The 27,163-nt window shown below is 44.0% G+C and overlaps 1 protein-coding gene across 1 annotated transcript; it reads left to right on the forward strand.

The window, feature by feature from the left end:
* Window positions 1–1,295: 1,295 nt before the first annotated feature.
* Window positions 1,296–24,938, forward strand: RMI2 (RecQ mediated genome instability 2). Its single transcript, XM_088466773.1, has 2 exons — window positions 1,296–1,712; window positions 24,513–24,938. Exons 1-2 carry the CDS (start codon window positions 1,421–1,423, stop codon window positions 24,674–24,676), a joined length of 456 nt encoding a protein of 151 aa, XP_088322899.1. The 5' UTR covers window positions 1,296–1,420; the 3' UTR covers window positions 24,677–24,938.
* Window positions 24,939–27,163: the final 2,225 nt, after the last annotated feature.

A 27,163-nucleotide genomic window follows, 5' to 3' on the forward strand; every position in this document is an offset into this window, starting at 1 on the left:
AGCGCACGTTATGTGCGCTGATACCGCTTCTCCCCGAAGTATGATCGGGGGTCTGGGCGGTAAATGACAGGGGCGCTGCCCCACCGACGGCAGGGCCATGTACGAACGGTCATAACGCATGACTGTTCGGCCAGCTGTAGCTGTCGCTATCGACAGCTACAGCCTGGCGCTAGCCTATCCCCACAGCAGGGACAGCGCTGTCCCTGCTGCGGCGGCTGCCGGGCTCCACGCGGGGATCTCGCGATACTTGCGAGATCCCGCGCATGCTCAGTGGAGCTGGCCGGGACAGAGACACAGCGCATCAGCACTAGGCTGATGCGCTGCTGTCTCTAGCTGGTAGCGCCGGAGGGGGGAGTTAACGCTCCCCCTCTCCGGCCGATGAGATGTTTATACATCTCATCGGTAGTGCTTCCTGCTTTGCCTCGGTAAAGAGGCGAAGCGGGAAGCGTTATAGCGGCACGTTGAGTGCCGCTATAATACATCTACCCCATGATATCTTCCCGCATAGGGAGGAGGGGGGCTGCTGCATGCAGGCTCCCTCAGGCATTACTATGCAGCTGCTTAGTTCCCATATTATTTTGTACAAATATTGTTTATATTGGGAAAGCGCCATTAGATACACATAGGGAGGAATTCAATTCTTTTCATCCCCTATCGCGCCCGACGGAGCTATTCTATTCTTGCTCCTGTCGGGCGCGATCAGCTGCCAAGCGCTACATTTCAGCTCGCAGCCCCTGGGGGATGAGAGCTGAAATGTGCGAAAAGTGACATGTTTGGGCGCCCAAACATCACTTTTCGCGATCGCGCCCAGCACTTTGGTCGGGGTTAGCCGTTTTACGCTGCTAAACCCGACCACTTTGGGTGCTATCAGTGTGAAACGCTGGCACAATTGAATAGCGGCCCGCGATCTCCTGTCACTTTAGACGGGAGATGCGGGCCGCGAAATCAATTGAATTCCGCCCATAGTTGGGTATTTCTTGACAGTGTATATGGGGGTATTAGCTCATGAGAGCAGCAGGTATATTTATTACATCTTGTTTTATGAATGTAGTAAAAGATTTGCAACACAAATTGGACAGGAAATGTATATTTATTTAATTCCAATGGTTTAAAAAAAATATATATCAAAATGTTTGAAAGTAAAATATAATTTAAATATGAGTCGGACTAGAAGGTCATGTGCTATCTCTATCACTGTGTAGCCTTTAACATCACGATTAAACTACCGTTAAAAAAGATATTTTATTTTTGGCAGGACTCTCAGTAACTTACAATGAACGAGCACCATCCCTATCACGAGCCTGGTCTCCGGATAAATGGCCACCGCACTAGAGAGAGACACGTTGCAAGTATCACTTCGGGCTCTTGTAACTGTTTGTACATTGCGGTAAGTTTAAGAGTAGTAGTAGCGATTACGCTAATGGACGAGACGAGGAGCTCATCAAGCGGATCCAGCTTTACCTCCCCGCCGGTGAAGATGCTGGCAGCGCGGCTGAGGGAGTGTAAGAAGCGGCCGGGGGCGCCGCCCTCCTTCTGGCTTGATAGATCGCCCGGCAGTGGCGAGCTGGAAGTAAGCATTGTGTGGATGCAGGGCCGAGTGACAGAGGTGCGACCGGAGCGCGGTACTACGCTACGCCTGAGTGACGACACTCACACTTTCACCGTGTGCGGGGCCGACAAGGTGCCAAAGGGCAAGCCCTGCCTGCAGCAAGGTAACAAAGAGACGTCATATCGTTCTGCCGTGACGTCATATGTACTGCACTCTCCATTTAGGCTGATATAAGCAGAATCTTGAGACACTCCTATTGTTACAGGTTCTACAGAATGACGTTCTAATCTATGTATTTCCCTTATGCCGCCAGAATGTGGCTCCAGCATTTTATAATGAAAACATGGGACAGCCCAGGTTTGTATAATGGGGGTTATCCACTTAGCGATTTAGCCAAGTGATTGCACGATAACGACATCGTTATCGTGCAGTCGCTTACAAATCGTGCATTCATCGGGCATGTTTTGGTCAGATAAGCGGTAATAATGTAATTGGAATACTCACGGCGCAAATATTCAAAACAGTGGCAGCTCCAAAACACTATCTTAACTCGCCCAATACAAGAAAATAAAACATAAAATACTTCAAATCGATAGTGTCACAGGTGCGCTACTTAAACTTAAGTTGTAAGAAAACAGTCCTTATGTTCCTGGTCACTCTCTCCAGTGGTTCCTCTTCAAATATTCAACATATAAAACGACAAAAAAAACAAGAAAGAACATATGTGTAGGTTTGTTTTATCCAAATGGTCGTGTAGGTAAGACAATGATATTTTCAAGAGATAAATCCTATTTCTCTTAATCAATCAGATGACGTACCATACTCACTTCTAAGTGGTATGGTTTAAAACATATATCGTTTTTTTTAATAGGCACGACTTCTTATAATATTATAGTAAACGTAATATTAGTAAACGTAACATGCATCTGATCCACCACGTACTCTCTCACATAAAACGGTGCGGGGTAAATCCTATAAAGGTATCTTTAATCAACGTACCACAACTTACTTGAAACAAGTCTGGTTAAAACACATCAAGGTTTCTTTTGTTGATAATTCCAAAAAAGGGAATTTCCAAAGGTATGTAATGAACAAATCATCAATTTTAATTAAATCAAATGTCACAATGTAAAAAGGAAATCCTTTAGAAGTAGAATTCACAAAAAACCATCCAGGTACAGTTGTTAATCAGATGTGCTATATCCAGAGACAGTCCGGATCAGTCTCCAAATATCACACCCAGTACCTTAATGGGAATGTAATGTCCACAACCCAGGTAATCTCCAAAAAAGGTGATGCACAGAATCCTCTGACCAACACGTTTCGATGTAGTATCTTTCTCAAGGTCTTCTAAGTAGTGCATCTCATGCCTTTTTATACCCAATAAAACCTAATCACATGACCGTAGCCGAAAGTTACATCACGACCGGAAATGTCTCAAAAATACTATACATATAATGTTATGCCTTCCTTAAGATATAACAAGACAACAAGGGCCCCTCCACTAATATCCCTATGCCACCTCCGGGGACGGTAGTCTGGCGCAATGGAAGAGCACAGACTGGCCTCAGTGTCTCCCGCTAGATTACCGGAAGTACGTCAAAGCTTTCAACTTCCGGTATGCGTTCCACACCCGTGGAAAGCAGGACTAAAACGGAAGTGTCTCCTCGATAACCGGTGGTATGTCATAACCTCAGACTTCCGGTATGCGTTCCACGCATGTGGAACGCAAAACTAAGAATGAATCCCGCCCGCATCTCCCATCTCTGGAGCGCACAGCATGAATCCAAAATCAACACTTCCGGCATGCGTTCCACACTGGTGGAACGCAAGCCAAAATACAGATCTTCTAAATATCCCACACTAGTGTGGGCAAGACGGAGAAATACATATCTAACGATATCTTATTGATTAATAAACATAATGAACATAATAAAACATGGTAATACATTCAATCAATAAAAATTTCATAAAATCTGGAATATATGTAAATAAAATTGTAAAATCATTGTAAAAACCACTTCAACTCAAAATCTGCGTTCAGTCCACCAGGTATCAATGTGTCAAGCTTAAAAATCCACCTCATCTCAGCCCTTGCTATATTTCCTTCTAAGTCTCTATCTTTCCAATTCTTCTTTATAATCTGTATTCCCAAAAATCTGACTATATCTTTATTCGAACATTTATGGGTATTTTTAAAATGGTTAGATAAAGTGTGTGTTTCCAAACCCTTCTTGATGTTGCGTAAGTGTTCTGATAGTCTTGTTTTTAGTGCTCTAGATGTTCGTCCTATATAACGCAGGCCACATTTGCACTCAATAAGGTATACTAGATTTGTTGTGTGGCAAGTAATAAATCCCTCTATTTTGTATTCCTTTCCCTTTACAGTAAAATTTAAAATTTTACTTTCTGATGAGGGAATGGTTCTACATGCCACACAATCACCACACCTGTGGAACCCCTTAGTGCGTATCGGGTTTGACACTTTATTCGGAAGTGCACTTCTAACCAGATTATCTTTTAAATTTGGTGCCTTTCGATAAATAAACACAGGTTTTGGTGGTATAGTTTCTCTTAATATAGGGTCCTTTAATAAAATCCTCCAATGTTTTTTAATGATTTTCTCTATATTTCTATAGTGAACTAAAACCCGTAGTAAATGCCCATTCAATGTTTTTATGTTGTTGTTTTTTTTTGGCTACCATAATCTTCATTTTTTCCTATAATTTGATCTCTATTCATATCCATAACTTCCTTTTCAGCCTCCTTTTATAGATTCTACTTTATAACCCTTTTCAATAAATCTATTGGTCATAGTCATTAGCTGTGTTCTTAAATGTTCTTCTTCACTACAATTTCTTTTAAGACGTAGAAACTGGCCCTTAGGAATTCCCTTTAACCAGTTTGGATGGTGATTGCTGGTATTAGGGATATAACTGTTCGAATCTGCTGGTTTAATATAACCTCTAGTATGGATTTTGTTATCTTTCAGATATATAGTCAGATCTAGGAAATTGACACTAGTTTTACTAATGTCAAAAACTAAATTAATATTTTTCTCATTCTGATTTAGTTTCTTACAGAACAGTCCTAAATCAATTTCACTCCCTTTCCACACAAAAAAAATATAGTCGATGAATCTATTCCACGATACCAAGTCCGCGCCCTCCCCCCAAACCACATCATGTTCCCAACGGGACATGAATAAGTTCGCATAGGCGGGCGCGAACTTGGTCCCCATTGCCGTCCCTATTTGCTGAAGGTAATAACTTCCTTCAAAAAAGAAATAATTATTATTTAAAATAAAATGAATACCCTCCAAGATGAAATCAATCTTATCTGCTGGCATCTCAGTTTGAGCTAAATGCCATCTCACAGCCTCTATTCCATCAATATGGTTAATGCTCGTATAGAGAGACGCCACATCAGCCGTTACTAAGTGCATATCATCACTAATTGTTACCTCTTTCAACTTTTGGATCATGTCCAAGGTATCCCTCAGATATGATCTACTTTTTTGTGCCAATGGTTGCAGATAATAGTCTATCATTTCAGACAAGTTGGTTGTCAAACTACCTGTTCCTGCGATGATAGGTTTTCCTGGTGGTGCAATGGGATTTTTATGTACTTTCGGTAAAGTATAGATTCCTGGAGTTTTAGGATTCGTAATATTAAGGTATTCATACTCTTTCTTACTGATGGTTCCTTTATCTAGGAATTTCTTTAAGAATTTTTCAAAGTTATTTCTAATTCTAATAGTTGGATCAGTTTTTAATTTCTGGTAGGTATTGTCCTTATTGAGCTGATTTTCAATTTCTTTTATATAATATTATTTATCTAAAACTGCTACTCCTCCTCCCTTATCGCAAGGTTTAATCACGATAGATTCATCTTCTTTTAGATCTTTTATCGCCTGTTTTTCCTTCCTAGTTAGATTTCCCGAGACTTTCTTTTGTTTGTGGCTATTTAGCTGTTTCAAGTCATCTAAGACTGATTTTGTGAAACAGTCAATCATACTCCCTCTTACATGAGTAGGGTTAAATGTTGACTTTTTTTTAAAAGGGGTTTGTTCAATTTCAATGTCAGGGTCATCATCTCCTTTATCTTTTTCTTTTAACTTGAAGAATTTCTTTACCGTTAGTTTTCTTGAAAATTTGTGTACATCTACGAAGGTGTAAAGTTATTCATAGGGTTGCTAGGGGCAAATTTTAAACCCTTCTTAAGAATACTTTCTTCCTCATTTGTTAAGGTTCTTTTACTTAAATTAAAGATTTTTATATCATCTCCACTTATCTCCTTCTTTCCTTTATTATTTTTGTTCATTTTTATTCTTTTTCTTTTTACCTCCCCTTGTTCCCCTTTTTATCCTTTTTGTTTTTACCGCATTGGCCGAAATTTGATGGATGTCTCCTTACTAAAAAAGGTTATTGGTTAGAACCATTGTCCAAATATTGGTCTTCTCTCAGTACGTCAAATGAAGTATTTTATGTTTTGGTCAGAAGCGACCAGCGATGCACGTGCCCACTGGTTGCTTCCGACATCGCACGTACATGCTGGTCAACCTGACGATGTCGTCAGGTTCAGCATGTGCAGGGATGAGGGCTGTGCCAGGACAGAACGAGTGATCGTTCAGTCTAGGCACATCACTAGCTAAAGAAATGAGAGCACGATTGCAATGTCGTAATCGTGCTGTCGTTTGTATATCAACAAGTGGATACCCGCTTTAAGATATAAAAACCCAGCCTGTACTCTGTTAAGGGTCAAAGGGCACCTTTTGGTTGACAGTGGTATGATTATTTTTAAGCTTGCCATATCATCCCTTTAATTTGGGACACAAATGAATTACACAGATTCAGTGGCTGACCGACATCAAGGCCCATATTCAAATGCAGGCAAAAAGCCGCGATCGGCTGAAAATTTTTGCCGATTATGTCATTTCGCCAGGCTGAAACTCTCCGCCCAATTCAATTGCAAAGACTTCCGCTGGTGCGCCTTGTAACCAGCGGAAAAGATTCGCCTATGAAAGCAGGCGAGAAAAAGTGCAGAATTGGGGGTTTGGGGTGCAAAGTTGCGGCAACACTCCTTCAGCCTTGGGATAGTTCCCCAAAGGTAAACTGCGTTAAAAAGTTTTAAAAAACTTGAGATCACCCCAGAAAAGTACTTTCGTTTTGGGGGTCGAAAAAAAAAAACAAAGTTGGGGGACAAACTTAAAAACTAGCGAAATAGACTTCAGGGGGTCCCCCAAGTATGCCCATGCTGTTTTTTTGATTACAGGTGCGTTTTTTAAAAATTTGGTGAGACTACTTATTTTTCCAAAAAAACCTGCAAAATGCTATTCTTCACCACTTGTGCAAAGACTCTAAATAGCACCTATTGAGACCATTCAAGCACCCCAAATACCTTCAGCAGGACTATTCGGGGGTATCCATAGTGGTCCCCCATGCTAGTGCATCTTTTGGGGTTGTCAGGCTGATTTTCCCCGTTTTTAAAAGGACTTTCCGCCTCTCCAAGTTTCGCCGGGATGCGTTGTCACGTCCTTTGCAATTGAATAGGGCAAATAGCAGGGATAAGCGCGATACTTTTCCAGAGCCCAAACCAGCGATGTAGGCAGAAAGACTTTTCGCCGGCAATTGAATACGGGCCAAGTCTCCATTTCACCTGGTTATAATCGGCCACAGAATCTATGTAATTAATGTGTCCCGAATTAAAGGGATGATATGGCAAGCCAATACATGGGGCTTCATTTAATAACGGTCCTAATTGCTGGCTACATGTTTCGTTTAGTATCACAGTGACACTAACGAAGATGCTGCTGATATTTAAAAACTTACCTCTGCTACAAGATCAGGGGTGTCCCCAGCCCTGGTGTAGGGAACCGTTGATGGTTTCACCCACCTATGATCATCCCAGCAGTGGGCCGATCAGAGGTGGGGACGTGGGGGAGCTAGGCTCTTTATCCTGGCAGCAAGTAGAAAGAAAAAAAAAAACATCCCTGCTCTTTGCAGCGGGCCAATCAGAGGTGGGGACGTGGGGGAGCTAGGCTCTTTATCCTGGCAGCAAGTAGAAAGAAGAAAAAAAAAACATTGGGGAGATCTGTACCATTGATGGCAGAATAACATTGGACCTCCGCCATCGATGGCAAAACAATTATCATTGGTTGTTGACCATTGATAGTCGATTGCCATCCCTACCCTGGTGCCGTTCTCCACTTGTGTCAACAGCAGCCTAACGTTGGCATCGACAAGTTTAAAGAATAATTTGCATGCGCATTGCACTTTAACCCAGCAGGGACTCAGCAAAGTTTGGAAGAGTTCCCTGAAGCTGGAAAGGATTATGCTGGGTTCCCATTACTGGCAATGGGGACTGTACAGCTAATGACATCTGTAGATGGCGTAAGCAGCATAGTCACGAAGAGCGGTGAGTTAAGCTTACCACTGTTTGCTAAATACTGAATGGAGCTCATAACCCCTTTAGTGAGTACTAAGTTTGTTATTTCTCATTCTTAAATATAGCACTAATATTATACAGCTATTATTTACCATTACCTTCCCGGTAAGGTTGCTGGCAGCCTAATGCAACTGTTGCGTACAAGGCAGATGTCCATGCGTAGTGCTTCAGCCATGTGTCTGCTAGTAAAATATAAATATACATGCACTGGTAGTAGTTTTTACTATTACCAAAAGATATTTCAAAACAACTACTATATTATCATATCAACAGAATAAGTGTCATATGATTTGCTTAGAAGGTTGCAGGAACATGAAATACATTTTAACTTTATTTGATAATGCTAAATAATAAAATAACAATAGCATTTCTTCAGGGTCCATAGGGTCCACAGAATCTACCTTGGGGGTATGTAGTGGAAACGATCCATTGCACCATACAGCTTCTAGCTCTGTAGCTCCCAGCACGCATCGGTCCTCCTCCCTATAGTGTTCACTCTAGCTCCCACAGCAGGCAGGGCACCGGAGCTAGAGAGGGCACTTCCGCGAGTGCGCCGACCCAAAAAGGGGGCGTGTCTATTAGACGCGTCCTCTTATTGTCACTCTTGGGGGCTTGCCTGGCACATACGGACACACCGGCCTGTCCCCAAGCGCTGCTGACAGGTAGAATAGATGCCGGGCGCATGCGCCCAGCGTCTACTCACCGGCGGTGACCTGGCCACCGCACAATCCCCCACCCGGGGGACACTGACCCGCGGGTGAAGACTGCACCCGCAGGCTGTCTTAGTGGATGACATGTAAGTGCGTGGCAGTCCTAGCATCCGTGTAGGAGACGCATCGGTGCAGGTGAAGGCCTCGTGTGACGTGTCCTCACTAATGGGTCCTTATCATCTGCCGCTGGGGGCGGGTAGTAGATGCACTAGAAAGCATCTACTACTATGAGGCCAGCGTACCCGTGCTATCAAAATTACAGCTTAGGGGAAATAAGGCGCTTCTCCCCTAAACAAGACGCAACTTCCAGTATGGAGTTCAGCGTCTGGTTTGCTATATTTGACTAGCTTGTGGTGAGACGTTCGCAGATCGTGTTTGTGTGTGTGTGTGTACTGCTGTAGCTGTTGGTCTCAGAGGTTGGTCGGTCTCCCTGTATACCTCTCCTTTGGGCCTGGAGCACTCTATATCCTACCATTACCCCTCCGGGGCTGGCTAGTTGATTCAGAGTACCATTTGCAATAGCAATTGTGCGGATTTATGCATTGTATGTGACTTTAATGCTAAGCTGCTGTATTGTACTGCCATTTTTGTTTCCAAACTGTCATTTGTACCTAAAGTATCACTGTTTCTCTTCATCCCTCTGAAAGGTGTGGGGGGTTTCATTGATAAGGGAGTCACATTGCATATATACTGTACACCTTATACCATTTATACATTTGTCATGTATAAAGGTGTAGGTGAGAAGGATGATATTCCAGTACTAGGATCATGTGTCTTGTTTGGCAGGCCTGTTTGAGCAGGATGTTAACCTGGATGGATTGTGTAGCCTCTGTTGTAAACCGCTACCTGGTCAAGCCAGTACATCTAGAGCTCCAGAGCTAGATCCACACGGGTGGTATCAGGTTTTGTCACACTTAGTGGACAAAGTCGCTCAAGCGCGTGCTCCGGCTGTGGTATTTCCCCATGCTATGGGGTATTCACAGCAGTTGCATCCTTCCATGTATATGCCCCCCCATGAATTCCTGTTGGGTTAATTCTACTGCTCACTCTAGTCAGAGTATGCTGCTGTTTATAGCTCCTCAGCAGCCAGATAGACAAGTGGCAGCAAAGCAGGTTCCTATCAGTTGCCTCATGATGACCTGGACTCCTCTTCAGACTATGACTCTCAGAGTTCTGGGTCTTACTCAGTAGAAGACCATCAGTCTCTTGTGGCTGTCACCTCTCTGGTGAGAGCGGTTAGATCTGTCCTCAGTATAGAGGAAGGAGGAGGCCGACAACGAAGGTGGTTTTTCGGCGTCAAAAGGTGGGTAAGGACTATTTTCCTCAGTCTGAACAGCTGACGAATCTTATGTCTGAGGCATGGAGTACTCCTTGGAAGCATTTCCATGCTACAAGGAATATAACCTCTCGGTACCCATTTGCACTGGGTGAGTGTAACAAATGGGAAGTTCCCCTAATGATAGACGCTCATGTCATAAGGTTGATTAGGAGCGCTACGTTACCCATTCCTGCAGCCTCCTCTTTAACCACTTGCCTGGCATGGTCGTATCAGATACGACCATACCAGACTGGGCTTTCCCTGACATGGTCGTATCTGATACAACCAGTCAGAAAAGCTCTGTGGGCGGCTGCTGGAAAATAATTTTCTAGCAGCCGCCAATCACAGAGGGAGCTCCTGGTCCCTCTGCACACTTGGGGCCTCATTCAGAGGCGGTCGGAGGATGCAAGCGGTTGCTCAGAAACTGGGCGGCCACTTGCATCCTGACCGCCCACCTCTGTTGCGGTCGTTAGGCTGTGGGTTGACACCCACAGCTCTAACGACCACTCGGGTGATGGTCGCGATGGTCAGAGACCATCAGAGAGCGTCAGAGAGCCGGAAGCTCTCCACTGACATCACTAGTGATGTCAGTGGGGCCTCCCCCAAACGGCAGGCGTTCCCATGGCAACGCCTCCGTTTGGGCTGCAACCCCCCGGCACGCCTTCCAACGCCTTGGAAAGAGACCCGCTACGACCGGCGCTGTCGGTCGTAGCGGGTCTCACGCATGCGCACGAGGGAGCCGGCTCCCTCATGCGCATGCGCACTGGCAAAACATCGAGGCGGCCGTGCGGTCGTAGACCGTATGGCCGCCTCTGAATAAAGTCCTTGGTCCCTCCCCGTGGGCCGATCACTGCAGTGATCGGCCAGCCCAGTGCCGGCGCACCCACCCCCTGGCGGCTGCCGAGAGGACAGGGCAGAGAAGGCAGCGGTGACAGCGCTGTCCTTCTCTCCCTCCTCCGGCTAGCAGCAGCGACGGCTGACAGGGCAGAGAAGGCAGCGCTGTCCTTCTCTCCCTCCAACTCCGGCTATCAGCAGCCGCCGGGCAGAGAAGGCAGTGCTATCAGCGCTGTCCTTCCCTCACTCCACCCCTGCTATCAGCAGCCTCTCCCCCATTTTTGAAAGCCCCACCCCCATGAATAAAGCAGAGCCCTGGCCATAATGTGTGTGTATGTATGTATATGTGTGTGTGTGTGTGTATGTATGTGTGTATATATATATATATATATATATAATCTCCACAAGGCGGCACTCCGTGTAAAAAACTGCCAAATGTGACAAGCTGCTGTCTGCAACGTTTCAGCACCTTTTATTAGCGCTTTTTTCAAGCATAAATGTATTTTATGCTTGAAAAAAGCGCTAATAAAAGGCACTGAAACGTTGCAGACAGCATCTTGTCACATTTGGTCGTTTTTTACACGGAGTGCCGCCTTGTGGAGATTATGTTCAGTTCATCCTGTTTGGCAGCGACTGACTGTGGAGGGCACCCGGCCCAGGACATTGTGGAACCCGTGAGTGCCGGTGATCTGGACTTATATATATATAGGCAGCCCCCAACCGATGATAAGGAAACATCGGCAGCTGTGGTCACAATCAATGTTTCTATTGATGGCCATCACTACTATATACCGTAAAAATTGCAATTTTTATGGTATACAGTGGTTAAAATGATACATTTTTTTTTTTTACAAAAACATGTTGGATAAGTTTTGAAAAGCTGTTCCTGGCCTAATTCAATTATAAAAATAACCCCGACAATTTCGGAGCGGTTTTTGGAAAAATAATTAGTCAGTTAAGTGGTTAAAAGAGGTTACAGATAAGAAACATGACAATCATTTGAAATCAATCTTTTCATTATCTGGAGCTATTACCAGACCAGCTATGGCTGTAGCCTGGGTAGCGAAAGCTATGGAAGAATGGACAACAGCTCTGGAAGGTACTATACCTGAGGCTACTAGAGAACAGCAGTCTTTTCTCTATCAGATGCAAGAAGCAGCTGTGTATGTGGGAGAAGCGGTCATTGACGCAGGTATTTTGCTTCTAGAGTCTCGGCGACTACAGTTGCAGCTCGAAGATCCCTTTGGCTAAAAACCTGGAAGGCGGATGCAGGATCCTAGAAGGCTCATGATTTGTTGCATTTTGCGGGGAAGGTACTGTTTTAACCAGAGCTGGATGACATAATAACTTCTCTTGCAACACCGAAGTCATCTGAATTGCCATCCACAACTACTCCTAAATTTAGGCAGTCGGCTGCTCGTTCCTTTCGCCCACAGAGTAGGGTGAAGGGTCAGTCTTCCTCTAGACAGAGTCATGCCCGCAAGACATGTCAGCCTAAGAAATCTTGGTCAGGCAAACGTCCTGCCTCCAAGCTAGATAGTAAGTCTACTTTCTGATGTGGTGGGCCTCCTCCTGGGGGGTCTCCGGGTTGGGGACCGACTCTTAGTTCTCCCAAGCCTGGTATCAGACCACTACAGATGCCTGGGTTCGAGAGCTGGTCTCTCAGGGTTATGCCATCACGTTCCTGAGGCATCCCCCTCAGAGGTTTGTGGCTACAAACCTTCCTTTAGACCCGGGCAGGGCTTTGGCCTACCGGGAGTCTATTGGGGCCCTCCTGAAGTCAGGAGTCATAATCCCCGTCCCTATGACACAACAGGGAAAGGGTTATTATTCAAATGTATTTTTGATTCGAAAACCAAATGGGCACATCGCCCTATCCTGCATCTGAAGTCTCTCAACAGGTACATCCATGTGCCAAAATTCCGTATGGAAACCCTACGGTCAATTATGCTGGCGATTGGAGCCTGGGGATTTCATGGTATCCCTGGACATATAGGATGCATATCTGCATGTTCCGATTACACAATCCCACCAAAGATTTCTAAGATTGGCGCTATATCAGCAACATTTACCAATTTCAAGCTCTACCATTCGGGCTGGCCACAGCTCCGAGTATTTACCAAAATAATGGCAATCATGACGGCTCATCTCGGGAGACAAGGAGTCAGGATACTGCCATATTTGGACGATCTTCTAATATTGGCACAATCTCAGGAGATGTTACAATGTCATCTCCAGATGACCATTGTCTGTCTTCAAGAGTACGGCTGGATAGTAAATTGGAATAAGTCGTCTCTTTCTCCAACTCAGCAGATGGTGCACTTGGGGGTGCTGCTGGGTTCTCTTGGGCAGAGGATTCTTCTACCAGAGGACAAGATTGTGGCAATACAGTCTCTGGTGCGCAGTCTTCTCTGCAAGCAAAGAGTGTCGGTACACTTGGCAATGCAGGTGCTGGGCTCCATGGTATCCACATTTGACATGGTGGCTTATGCCCAGTTCTACTCCAGGTCCCTGCAAAATTGGATCCTGGCTCATTGGGATGGTCAGTATCATCTGACAAAGTCCCAGATGATTCGCATCTTGCCAGAGGTTCGGTTCTCCCTCGCCTGGTGGCTGGAGACGACTCATTTAAACAAGGGTTGTCCGTTATGAGTACCGGATTGGGTACCTCTCACCACAGACGCAAGTCTGCGAGGATGGGGAGCTGTGAAGGTCACCACACCTACCAGGGAAGGTGGCCGGGCAGGAAAGTCACTTACCAATAAATATATTGGAGCTTTGTGCTGTGCGCATATTGGCGCAGGACCTCCTATAGGGCAGGCCTGTCCAGGTTCAGTCCAACAATGCGACAGTGGTGGCCTACATCAATCATCAAGGAGGCACATGAAGTCTGGCTGCCATGAGGGAAGTGGCGGAAATTCTGCTGTGGGCAGAATGCCATCTTTCAGCAATATCGGCAATATTTATCCCAGGTGTTCTCAACTGGGAAGCGGACTTCCTAAGTCGCCAGGACATACACACCAGTGAATGGGCTCTTCATCCGGAGGTCTTTCAAATCCTGGTGGAAAAGTGGGGATTACCGGACGTGGACCTCATGGCATCGCAACCACAAGGTCACCAGGTACGGGTCCAGAACAAGGGAACCCTCAGCTGCTTTTGTGGATGCTCTGGTGGTGAGGTGGGACTTCAGGTTAGCATACCTGTTTCCTCAAATATCCCTCCCAAGAGTCGTGAGAAAGTTCAAGCAGGAAGGCGGCAGGAGAATACTGATAGCCCCTTGCAGACCAAGGAGGCATTGATTCTCCGACCTGACATGTCTATCCATAGACAGTCCACTTTCACTGCCTCTAAGCTGGATCTGCTAGTGCAGGGTCCCTGCCTATATCAGGATTTACCTTGGTTGGCTTTGATGGCATGGCTGTTGAATCTGCCGTCCTCAAGACCAAGGGTTTTTCGTCCGCTGTGATTCAGACGATGCTGAGGGCAAGGAAGCCTTCTTCTGCCCGCATCTATCACAGAATTTGCCATTAATTTTTTCTTTGGTGTGCTTACAGAAAATATGACCCTAAGTTTTCAAGGTCGCAAGAATATTTGCTTTTCTTAAGTCAGTTTTGTTCCAATACAGAGTTGCCCCTCAGCCGGATGTTAGAACATTCTTGCAGGGGGTTCTCCGGCTGCAACCTCCATTTGTCCCTCCGGTGGCACCATGGGATTTGACTTTGGTTCTCAGGGCATTGCAGACGGCTCCCTTTGAACCTTTGGATACGGTGGACGTAAGATGGTTGACAATAAAGACCCTTTTTCTCCTCGCTATCGCCTCAGCTAGTAGAGTTTCTGACTCGGCAGCTCTGTCATGTCTCTCTCCATATTTGATTTTCCATCAAGATAGAGCTGTCCTCCGTACTAAGGCGGGTTACCTTCCGAAAGTTGTTTCCCATTTCCATATAAATGAGGAGATTGTAGTTCCGACCTTTCAGTCTTCAGACCTGTCTACAGGGTAAGCTTCCCTGGATGTGGTTCGAGCCCTTCGTATCTACGTAAATCGTACCAGCTCCGTCAGGATATCAGACTCGCTGTTTGTGTTATATGGGTTTTGCAAACGAGGCTGGCCAGCAAACAAGCAGACTTTGGCTTGCTGGCTGCGTACGACTATTTCTCAGGTCTATATACAGGCTGATCATCCTGTTCCTAACAAGGTGACAGGACATTCTACTCGGTCTGTTGGATCGTCGTGGACGGTTAGACATGGTGCCTCGGCTGAACAGCTCTGCAAGGCTGCCACTTGGTCTTTCATCAATACGTTTATCAAATTCTATGCATATGATACGCTTGCCTCCCAGGATGCTTCCTTTGGGCGGCGGATTCTCCTCTCTGTGCAGGAGCGTCCCCACCCTTAAGAGAACTGCTTTAGGACGTCCCCAAGATAGATTAAGGTAGATTCTTTGGACCCTGAAGAAGAAAATCTGGTATAACATACCTTAGATAACTCTTTTTTTTTTTTTTTTTTCTTCAAGGTTCACAGAGCACCCACCCTGACGCACCTGGCCTCAGTTGGGATCTGTTCCTTTATTTATTTATTTTCATGACCAGAAAAAATAAACCTATATACTGACTTTCATAATTATCGGAAATGTGTGTAAAAACAAAGAATGCCATTGATAAACATTAAGTTAATATCAAGTTAGTATTGAAGTTAGTAGGTGCTAATAACCATGTCGACATTATGTACCTAGATATCTTTATTTTATATGTTGTCATTTTGAACATGTTGACAAGGTCAACATTATTATTACTATTATTCTTTGTATGGCACCACAAGGGTTCCGCAGCGCCCAACAGAGTACATTAACAGTTAAGCAGAACAAGAGAACAGTGATTTACAGTACAAGACAATGCAGGACAAGTACATGGTATATAAACATTGCTGCATCAGCGGTCATAACAATCAAATAAGCAGCAGGGTGGCAGAAGTCAAGTGTTAGGTGCCATTGTAAGGAGTAATGGAGTAGATAGTAGTATAAGTAAGGGAATGAAAAGCACATGGGGAAGAGGCCCCACTCGTTAGAGCTTTCATGTTAAAGGTGCGGGGCAGACAAACCAGGGTGAGGGATACCGACGCTTGCTTCCTGCACCGGAATACCGACGCCAGCATTCTGACCGCCGGCATGCTGAAGGTAAGTAGCGGCGTTGGGGGGAGGTTTAGGGTTAGGCACTAGGGGGAGGGTTAGGCACTAAGGGAGGGGTGGAGGTTTTGCATACCGACCAACAAGTGTCAGTATGTTAACCCTGACCGTCAGGATCCCGGCTGTCGGTATTTCATACCGATCCCATGGGTTACACATATGGGGTAGACAGTGAGCATGGGACAGTGGGTTAAGATGAGAGATGGATGGCTTTGATGAAGAAGTGGGTCTTGAGAGCCTGTTTTGTAGAGAGGTGGAGAGTCTGATAGAGAGGTGTGGAGCTGCTTTTGCAAAGTCACAACGATTTTTTGAACGATTATCGTCAAACGATATCGTTTAACGATAATCGCTTCTAAAAATCGTTCACTTTCTGAGTCAAACGATGAACGATTATTGTTCATGCGCGTTCACGTTTGTAGTTTGTAGTTCAGTCAGACTTCTCAACTCAACGATTTTCATTAAGTTAATATGCAAAAATCATTTGTAGTTCATAAAAATCATTCATTACATTTAAATGAACATAGTAAATTAACAACTTTAGTAAACGATTTTAGTTCATTTTTTCAAGGTAGAAAATCGTTTACTAAAATCGTTCATTAACTCAATCGTTGTGTGTGTATGCAGCTTAAGAGTCTGTCATGGGAGGAAGTAATCTGTTGGCAGGAAAGGTGGTTTTCATTTGCAGAGTGAAGAGGGCGAGCAGGAGAGTGAAAGGAGTTAATGATAGAGGAATGGGCTAGGGCTTTGTAAGTGAGTGTGAGAATATAGAATTGGGTTCTGAAGGGGAATTGGAGCCAGTGTAGGGATTATAGGAGAGAGGAGGCAGATGTAGTAAATTAGGAGAAGATTAGTTAGGGAGGCCAGATAGGAGGTAACAATAGTCCAATCTGGAGATGACCAGTGAGTGGATGAGTCTTAGTAGCATCTATGGAGAGAGAGGGACTGATCCTAGAAATAGCAGAACTGTGGATGGTACTGAATGTGTTGTTTAGAGGAGTCAAGGATAACTCCAAGATAGCGCATGTGGGGGCTAGAGGAGATGGTTGTGCTGTCAATGGATAGTGAAATTGTGGGAAGACGATCAGTTCAGACTTAAGGCTCATACACACTAGGGGTGTGGTTCATTAGGTCTACATTGTCTAGATAAGACAGTGTTTGGGTAGACAATGGAAGATAGACAGGGACTGAAAGTCGACACACTAAAGGTCGACTGGTAACAAGGTCGACAGATACTGAAGGGCAACATGCAATAGGTCGACAGGTACAGAATGTCGACATGCAATTGGTCGACAGTTACTGAAGGTCGACAGGCAGTAGGTCGACTGAATGAAGGTTGACAGGGTCTGAAGTTCACTAAAGGTCGACTAGTAACATGGTCGACAGGCAGTATGTCGACACTCATATAGTCAAATGGTCGACACCTTATTTTTTGTTAGGGTTAAGGGGGGTATCCATTAGGTGATTTTTACAAGCGATTGCATGATAACGCTGTCGTTATCATGCAATCGCTTGTAAATCGTGCATGCATTGGGCATGTTTTGGTCGGAAGCGACCAGCGATGCGCGTGCCCGCTGGTCGCTTCCGACACCCGACATCGCCCGTACATGCTGGTCAATCTGACGATCTCGTCAGGTTCAGCATGTGCAGGGATGAGGGATGTGCCTGGACTGAACGAGTGAACGATCAGTCTAGGCACATCACTAGCTATACAAATGACAGCACGATTGCAATGTCGTAATCGTGCTCCTATTTGTATATCTATTAGTGGATACCCGCCTTTAGTGTTAGTGTCAGAGTTGGGCACTTACCCCGACGGTTAGGGTTGGGCACTTACCCCGACGGTTAGGGTTGGGCACTTACCCCGACGGTTAGGGTTGGGCACTTACCCCGACGGTTAGGGTTGGGCACTTACCCCGAAAGGGTAGGGATTGGCGCTTACCCTGGCGGGTTAGGGTTAGGCACTTACTCCGACGGTTAGGCACCAGGAGGGAGGGTTAGGGTTAGGCACCGAGGAGGGTTAGGGTAAAGATTAGGGCTAAAAACAAAACAAACCATGTGTCGACCATGTGCATGTCGACCATATGAGTGTTGACCTATTGACCATGTCGACCTTGTTACCAGTCGACTTTTAGTGTGTCGACCTACTGCCTCTCGACCTTCGTACCTGTTGACCTTGTTACCAGTCGACCTTTAGTGTGTCAACCTTCTGACCCTGTCGACCTAGTATGTAAAGGAGTGCCGGACTATTTGACTAGTGTTTGTGTATATACTGCGTGTATGTGTGTGTGTATATATATATATATATATATATATATATATATACATACACACACACACACACACACACACACACACACACAATAAATATTCATTTTTTGCTGAAAAATAACACTTATTTTTTGCCGCTATTTCAATAGGTGTCGCTATACTGGTTCTTTGATATAGACATTAAATTATGATAGTCTCCGCACTGGGACATCTCTTCTGGTTTGTTGTGGAACATACAGCAAACAAATTAAACGTTTATGTCCACCACATACAGTTTCATAGCCGCTATAATCTTGTTAAATGTACATAGCACTTAGAGTAGCATTATAACAAGCCAAACAATAGCCCTGAAAGTAAATGATTACGGCTTCTAACAAGCCTCCCATAGCTTAAATAAATTGGCCTGGTTTTTGATTGTAAGCTTCTATTCGCACTGACCATCTGTTGGTTTGATTTGTTTTATTACAATTTTATATGTTGTACAGCAATGTGGATAAGATAATTGCTTTATTAATATAGGATAAGCATTTTATTTTAATTTAAGGCAAACATACTGCAATGTTTTTCTGCCCTTTTGATCCATAAAAAATGTATTTTACTTTCACTTCCTCTGTAGCTATAAACAGCTTGACTGTCTAATCCTGTAACTGGAAACCATAAAACTACCCCATATAAAGTAGGGAACTATTTAGATCCTTTTCTAGGAACACACGGTGGTTCCAGTAAAAGCTTCATCATGCATACTATGTAGTTTACATTTTCTGTGCATATAATTTGTGTGAAGTTAACTTTGTTTTCACTAAATAATGTTAAAATGGTCATATCATTCAACAATTTACTAAAAATCTAAGTACAGAAATATACAGTATATAGCAATTCCATGTCGTACTGTGTCAGAAAGAATCCACTGTCTGCAACTTTTTGGTGTGTGTGTGTGTGTAGGAGGGGGAGGGGGTTGCACACACTATACTTAGGGAGCATGGATGCCTCCTGATTACCTGTAGAAGGGATTATATAGTTCTCTCTACTCTACAGTCTATTCAGGACAGGGTGCCGATCATAAGAGAGGGCACATCTGCGCGTATAAAAAGGGGGTGTATACTCTTGGGCAGGGGGCATGGAGTGTGCACTCAGATGCTGTGCTGCCCCCACGCTATCCCCACACTGTGAACAGATGCCATGCGCATGGTATTTAATCACCCGGTAGTCAGTGTTCGTCCAAACCTCCAATATAGGAGGGGATGGGCGGACAGAGAGAGGTGCGCCATCCCCGGCACATACAGCAGCACAGCGGGAGATGGTGCCCACTGAGGTCAGGGGGACGCCGGGGTGCCTCCATAAGGGCAGGGCACATTTTAAGTACTTTAAAATCGGGCAGGGTGCGACGTCCTGCTAATAAAAACAGCCTAGTGGGAACACTATGGCCACATAGGTATGTGTATTTGTCATTTTACAATAGCCTTATCATCTTAGCCAGGTAATCAAGTATCCAGTTTATATCATGCATCCTCCCTAATACATGTTTACTGCTTATCCCTTACTAATTTTTCTCCTAAAGTTTACAAATGTGTTCAAAAGTTCCCCTGAATGTTTCTACTTTATTTTTAAATTTATATATATTTTTTTTATATATAGTTATTTTAAAATTCTAGCAATGCAAATTCTGGCAGGACCAATACAGAAAGTGACCATTTCCAATAAAGTGGAAATTAGAGAGGAAAAAAGAATGATATACACCCACTTAGTAGAGTCTTTCCTTTCTTTATGGATAACAATAATTCTTGCTTCTAGGGCTCATTTTGCAATGACGCTATTGGAAAATGATGACAGTTATTCCATCTGAACCTGAGCCTTGTTGGGTTCCCTGTACTTAATGGCATGGGCTGTTTCATCTTCTGTAATTTCAGCACTTAAGGGTCAATCCCATTAGCCGCAATGATCTCGCTGGTGCGAGTCATCGCGGCAGTGGTCACACTTTACTGAAGCCCGGATTGGCCAAATTTTGCTCAGCCCCATAGGGCAGCGAGCAAAGTTTGGCGAATTCAGGGTCGAGTTGGGCTGCAAAAGGTGTGATGTGCCAGGCTGTTGCCGGCGTTTTAACGCTGTTGCAACGGCACATCGCATCCTTCACACGGAATAGGATTGGCCCCTTAGTGCCATAGAGGCTGCTAGAGTAAGCTGGGGTACTTTATGTTTCGACAGGAATAATTGGGTTGATGACACACAAACGATTGGGTTGAGTACAGGGAAGATTATCCAAGGTGCTATAAAAGGTGAGGAGTTCCTCAACGATATGTTTAGGATTGTGGCTTAGTTTGTATGCGGAGGTTTTGTTGTAATATTATTTGAGTTTGGTCTGCAGTATAGAGGCTAGTATCTGCCTTATCACCTTTTCAGAATATGACTGGTTCTTCCATTCAAAGCATGTTCAACCTTGGCTGTGAATGGAAGATTTAATTCACCTCTAACAGATAGCAATTGATAATAGACCCCCTTAGAGAATGGACCCCCGTAAGACCGAACTTTTGTGTTTTATGTCGAGAATCCATACTAGTTCCGAAAGTTCAAGTGCTTTTTAGTTCTTACTTTCTTGGAATACAGTAGGCCGATGCCCTGATCAAGTTACCGCCTTGAGGGCGTCACCTGTTTTGAGTAACCGTCTGATGTACGCCAGTTGTTCATGTACCGCAGGTTGAGAAACCCTGTTCTATGGTGGTGACTGTCAGTAGATTGTCATATTTTAGATTATGTTTTTATGCGTTCATGAGACATCTCTGCCCCACCTTGTTTTTTGTGTTCTGATATATGCTATCAAATGACCATTTTTATTTTTTTTAGGTCTACTGAGACCATCTTTTAGCATTTTGCCACTGTTTCCTGATGAATACACACATCCTGCCTGCATGTCTCTGTTTAGCATTGTCATGTATACAGATATAAATACATATGGCACTGTTATTAACAAAAGGAAAAAGTAATGTGTAATCTAAATATAAGCTCACTAGCTAAATAACCTCACAGTAATAGCATGCTTCTTCCTGTTTATCATGCTCCAGCACTTCTACCTTCTGTCAGATTATGTGGTACTCAGCATGTGCCCACTCCTCTTCTTGGGGGGAATCCAATTGATTTTGGGTGCCCCATCTCCCGTGTAAAGTAACCAGGAGCTATTCAGCTGTTTCTGATCGCATCTTCCTGAGGTGGTCATCAGAAATCCCTGAAAAGTTTGCCTTTTGGGCGCCCAAAATGCTATTTGGGCTGTGCACCCATTAGTTTGCACAAGTTTACCCACTTTCTGTGTCTAAACCTAGTGCATTTGGGCACGACATGCATGATAAGTAATTTATTTATTACCAGTTATGTAAATAGCGGACACACATTCCTCAGTGCTTTACAGAGAATATTTAGCCATTCACATCAGTCCCTGCCCCAGTGGACCTTACAATCTATATTCCCTATCACATACACACACTAGGGTTAATTTTTATTTTCGGAGTGAGAGAAAACTGGAGGAAACACATGCAAGCACAGGGAGAATATACAAACTCCACACAGTAATGGGGCCCCCGAGCCCATCAGCAAAACCATTGAATACTGCCCATCAGGCGCCCATTCATTACAGGTGTGAGGAAACAATTGAAACCCCCCAATGAATTAGCAGAGTGTCTCATAGTGAGCGGAATGGAATATATAGCATATTACCATTTATAAATCGCGCAGACATACTACGCAGCACTTCACAGAAAATGTTTTCATTCACTTCAGGTTCACTGCGATTGGTAATTGTTCTGTAGTAGAATTAATATACGAACATTGAACTGAAAATGAAACAAAGCTTTGTTATGTTCTTGCTGAGTAAATTGAGAACTTATATTCTGCATTTTAAAAATATTTCAGTAACTTGAATCCATGTTAAGGCCGGTACACAGTAGACGATGTCTAGTGTGTACCGACCTCGTAAGCGACGGCACCGGGCGGGTACACCCTTCCCGTTGACTACAGTGACGGTGGGGACCATGCTGCATTTGGCCCAAAGGACGATGTCACTGACCGCGCGGCATTGAGGGTACACATTAGACGTGCCCGATATCTTCTCCGATCCGGCCAGAGCTGACGAGATATCGTCTAGTGTGCACCCGGCATAAGGGATTTTACAATACAATAAGGAAAATCAAAGTATAAATGAAATAAAGGAATACCCAGGTGGCAGTTGATGTGATTTGGTAAAAAAAAAAAGCCAATCTCATCTTAATCAATTGAAATATTATATGAAAGCATCAACCCAAAGATTGGGAATAACGGGTTAGATGTATGAAGCACTGAAAAGAGTAGAGAAGTGTGCCAGTGAAGAAGTAACCAATCAGCTTCTACCTATAATTTTATAGAATGGACTTGATAAATTCAACTTCAAAGCTAATTGGTTGCTATGGGTAACTTCTCCACTGGCACACTTCTCCTCTCTATTCACTGCTTCATACATCTACCCCAATACGACAGATCCAAAAAATGCGAAAGAGAGCCCTAACCCCACCACAGTTCCTCCAACAGAATTTAGTCGCAGAAGGCCACATATTTTGGAACTTACCTGGAGTTGGATGTATAGCCTGTGAACAAATGTAACCAACATTTCAAAATGATTGATGAGTTTAGACCTCTTTAAAGCAGTCTGAAATATATGTTCCCAATCTGAATCGGACAGAGAAATATGGAGGTCTGCCCCCATTGGGGTTAAATGGGTGGGTTATAGTCCTCAGCGGGTTGGGTATGGGATGCCGGCACCCAACAGGGTTAGGATGCCGACAACTGTCGGTCGGTACCCTCCCCGGTGCCTAGCCCTAACCCTCCCCCTCACCCCACTACTTAACTTTGGGATGCTGGCGCCAAGATTCTGACAGATGTCGGGATTCCGTCTTCAGCATTCTGAGCGCAGGAATCCCCGTGGTCGGTATTATGACCGCGTCCCTCCTCAGTAGGTGAGAGAAGAATTTTATACCAAAAAATAAATGCCACCCTTATGTATACCTGACGGAAGAGTGGATGTGATGAACTGAGGAGGGGGCTGAAAAGGGGAGGGGAGACATCCTCAGTTTGGATCCAATGGGTGATATACTGTAGGTATTAAATTCTCTGGTAGAGGTTTGATGTTTGTTTTTGCAATTGTGTAAGAGACATATGGGCGCCCCACTCGAATAAGATTCTGGAGACACCTTGGGAATGCCAGGATATTATATGTATATCCAGAAGTCTGGGATGAGTTCAACAACCTGTTGCTCCGTTCAGGTGCCAGTGCCGCGTGTGCGCGGGCAAAAGCACAGGGTTTAGCTGCTTATAGCAGCTAACCCCGTCTAAAGTTCTGCTTTGGCCACCCACGCAGCTGACTTATCACACATTTCTGCTCGACACCCCGGGAGGCTGCGAGAATAAATGTGTGAAGCCGCGGCTATTCGCGCCTACAGTATATGGAGCAACAATTTAATTTCTCTGTCGGGCACCCCCCAAAAAATAGCCGTGGCTAAAACAATTGAATTGCCCCCACAGTCAGCTAAGAAAATCTAAGCATGGAAATAGATGTAAATTTTACGAAAATGTACTTTTAAATCATGGGGGAGGAGTGAAAGTGTTAACGGAGGCAGCCTGTATAGGGTACTGGGACAATAGATCCGGCAGTCCATGGGCAGGAGAGCTCTGGGAGGGAGATATCATAGGATATCATAGCCTCCATGTCTGGGAGAATTTGTTATGGAGATCAGCTGTTATTTTTACTTTGCCACCATGTTCCAGATTTTACTAATTACCAGCTGTCAGTTTGGGAGGGGTCTCTTTATGTTTGGTCTCCAAGAGGATTATTTGGGGTTCATATGTACTTGTAAATGTGTATGTAGTGAAGTCCTTTCAATTCAGCATAAGCTGTTTTCCCTGCAAAACTGTTAGAGTGCATTTAAAAATATAAGAATAAAAAAGATTTATCCTAAAAGCCTAAGTATAATTACAGTGCATTTATAAAACATTTTCAGAGTTCCTCTTAAAATAGTGCAACAAATGCATTTAATCTGAATAAATGTCTTATTTTCTTTTAAGATTAACTTGAATCATTTTGTGCGTAAGATAGTGCATATTGTTGTCTTCCTCCTGTATTTGTGTAGGTGTGCAAAGACCGCTGCAGACATGATGTGATAACTAGCTTTTGTTTTTCCTTACTACAGGAACATATGTAATGGTGATGGGCTTTGTTCTGTCTTGCCATCCGGAACCCATTTTGCGTGCTGTGAAAATCACTGATCTGTCTGACAACCCTGTACACCGCAGCATGTGGAAACTAGAAGTAGAAGATTTGCACATGAACATTAAACAGACCCAACCTGTCTAATCTGGAAACTTCGTTACATCTGAGTCATCCGTCACGATTGTGACTTTATAAACTAAATTCACCAAAACCATTCATCTCAACACAAAATGAAGACCACTTAACAGACTGTTTCTTTCTTTCCCTTCTCTGCACACTGGGAGGATATTACTTTTTGTATATCTTAGACAAGAATTTAATTTGGAGGGTATTTCATTTGTGTACGTGCCCCAGAATTTAAGATTTGACGCTGCTTATGAATAAAGTCTGACTTTGCTAATGCTTATATGTTTTTATATTAATATACTTTCTTTCTATATTGATTTATCTATTAAATATACTGTAATTTATACAATTAACTTTAATTTACACGCAGCACTTTTCACCAATCACAAACCCAGTGATGTTTGCAATCTAAATTCTCCCATGAATATTGACCTACCTTTTATGTTTGGTGGAAACCAGGGCACCTCTAAAAACTGGGGGAACTACTGTACTCCACACAGCAATTGCCATGATCAGAATAGAACCCACAGTCCAAGTGTTGTATCAACGGTCATCGCTGTGAAACCCATGCCAGTGCATTTTCCATAAGTGACTAGAATGTGTTGTGTTTTTTTCTTTTCATTTTCCATAGGTGACTAGAATGTTTTTTTTTTTTTTTTTAATGAGCACGTTTTCCCATTAGCACACTGTAATGCAGGCCATACACCAGGCCAACTTTCATCCAACCATCCAACTAGTTGGTCGGTTGGATTGAAAATTTGGTTAATCAGCAATTTGCTCACAAACCCCTGTAATGGTCAAAAACTGTAATTCAAACAAGTTGTTTAACTCAAACAGATTTACTCAACTTGTCTGAACATCAGCTTTCGTCTGTTTTCTGACATTTGTGAGCAAATTGCTGCTTGTCATATGTTCCCATAAATTAATAGATTTTCATTCCAAGCAACCAACAAGTTGGATGGTTGCATAAAAGATGGTCTAGTGTGTGTGTGGCCAGCTTAAGTGTATCTCTAATCCTGGCCTCTGGGTCCGCTAACAATGCATATTTTCCATGTCTCCTAGCTAATGCACAGGTGTATTAATGACTGATACATTGTAAATGATCCACAACTGGTACTAATTATGTCACTTGTGATTCTCTGAGGTGACCCAGAGAACCTGCTCTGCTAGCATCCCTCAGGACTGGATTTGAGAAACACTGTTCCAGATATAAGGACAACTATCTACATAAGTGGTTCTCAAACTCTGCCCTCAGGACCCCACACAGGTCATGTTTTCCAGGTTAGCTAGCAGTTGCACAGGTGTATTCATTACTCACTGACACATTTTCAGGTGAAGCTAATTATTTCACTTGTGGAGAACTGGAAAACATGAACTGTTTAGGATTCTGAGGACAGAGTATGAGAACCTGTGATCTACTGTACACGTTAACTATGGCATTCACGCTCTACAAGAATGGACAGAGATCTGGAAAGTATTATCTCAATTTGACTTTAATGGCCTTTATTTATTATTTTTTGTTAGTTAAGCTTCTCTCAGGCCTGTTTAAGGACAATTTGCAGTGATCTCTTTTGTCTCTGAAGCTCTTTGCCTCAGTGTTTATACCAGACAACACTGCAACTATGTAGAGTGTTTGAGGTTTGGAAATAATTAAATAAAGATACTTTCTAGGTAAAGGACACAGTTTAGTTTTCTGCTAACCCTAATTACAATTAGTCCTTTCTGGAGCTGTTCAAGTACTTTAGGAAGATTTTCAGGCCTTAAAGTAATCTGGAGTGGCTCTGCTCTTACTCGTTTAATGCCTGAGTATTGTAACTTAGACTGATACTGTGAGCTGAAAGTGTGTGCTCAGTGCTATAGCAATGCTTTACAATTTTACTTTGCTTTTCTTGAGAAACAAGGGGCCTGATTTTGAGTCCCACAGAAAAACGGGCACAGCGCTTGGAGGTTGCCCGTCTGAGTTTGTGCAAATGTCATTACAAACCCCTTCCCTAGTGTACATCTGTTTGGCCGAATGTGCAAGGCCTAAGACGTCCTCTTTCGGGGCCCGTGCACGCTATAATACTGATTAGGTGCAGTTTCTCTGTCTGATCATGGCCTCCTATGCTTGTGACTGTGCTTCTGGGAATACAGCCACTTGCACTGACGTGCCCGCGACGCTCCCATTGTACGCTCACTGACGTGCCCACGACGCTCCCATTGTACGCTCACTGATTTGCCCGGGATGCTCCCATTGTACGCTCACTGATGTGCCTGGGATGCTCCCATTGTACGCTCACTGATGTGCCCGTGACGCTCCAATTGTACGCTCACTGACATGCCCGTGACACTTCCATTGTACGCTCACTGACGTGCCCGTGACGCTCCTATTGTTACCTCACTGGCCCGTCACACTCCCATTGTACGCTCACTGACGGGCCCGTGACACTCCCATTGTTACCTCACTGACTGTCCCGTCACACTCCCATTGTACGCTCACTGACGGGCCCGTAACGCTCCCATTGT

Source organism: Taudactylus pleione, unplaced genomic scaffold (genome assembly GCF_031769625.1).
Source record: "Taudactylus pleione unplaced genomic scaffold, aTauple2 ptg000066l, whole genome shotgun sequence".
Lineage (NCBI taxonomy): Eukaryota > Metazoa > Chordata > Amphibia > Anura > Myobatrachidae > Taudactylus > Taudactylus pleione.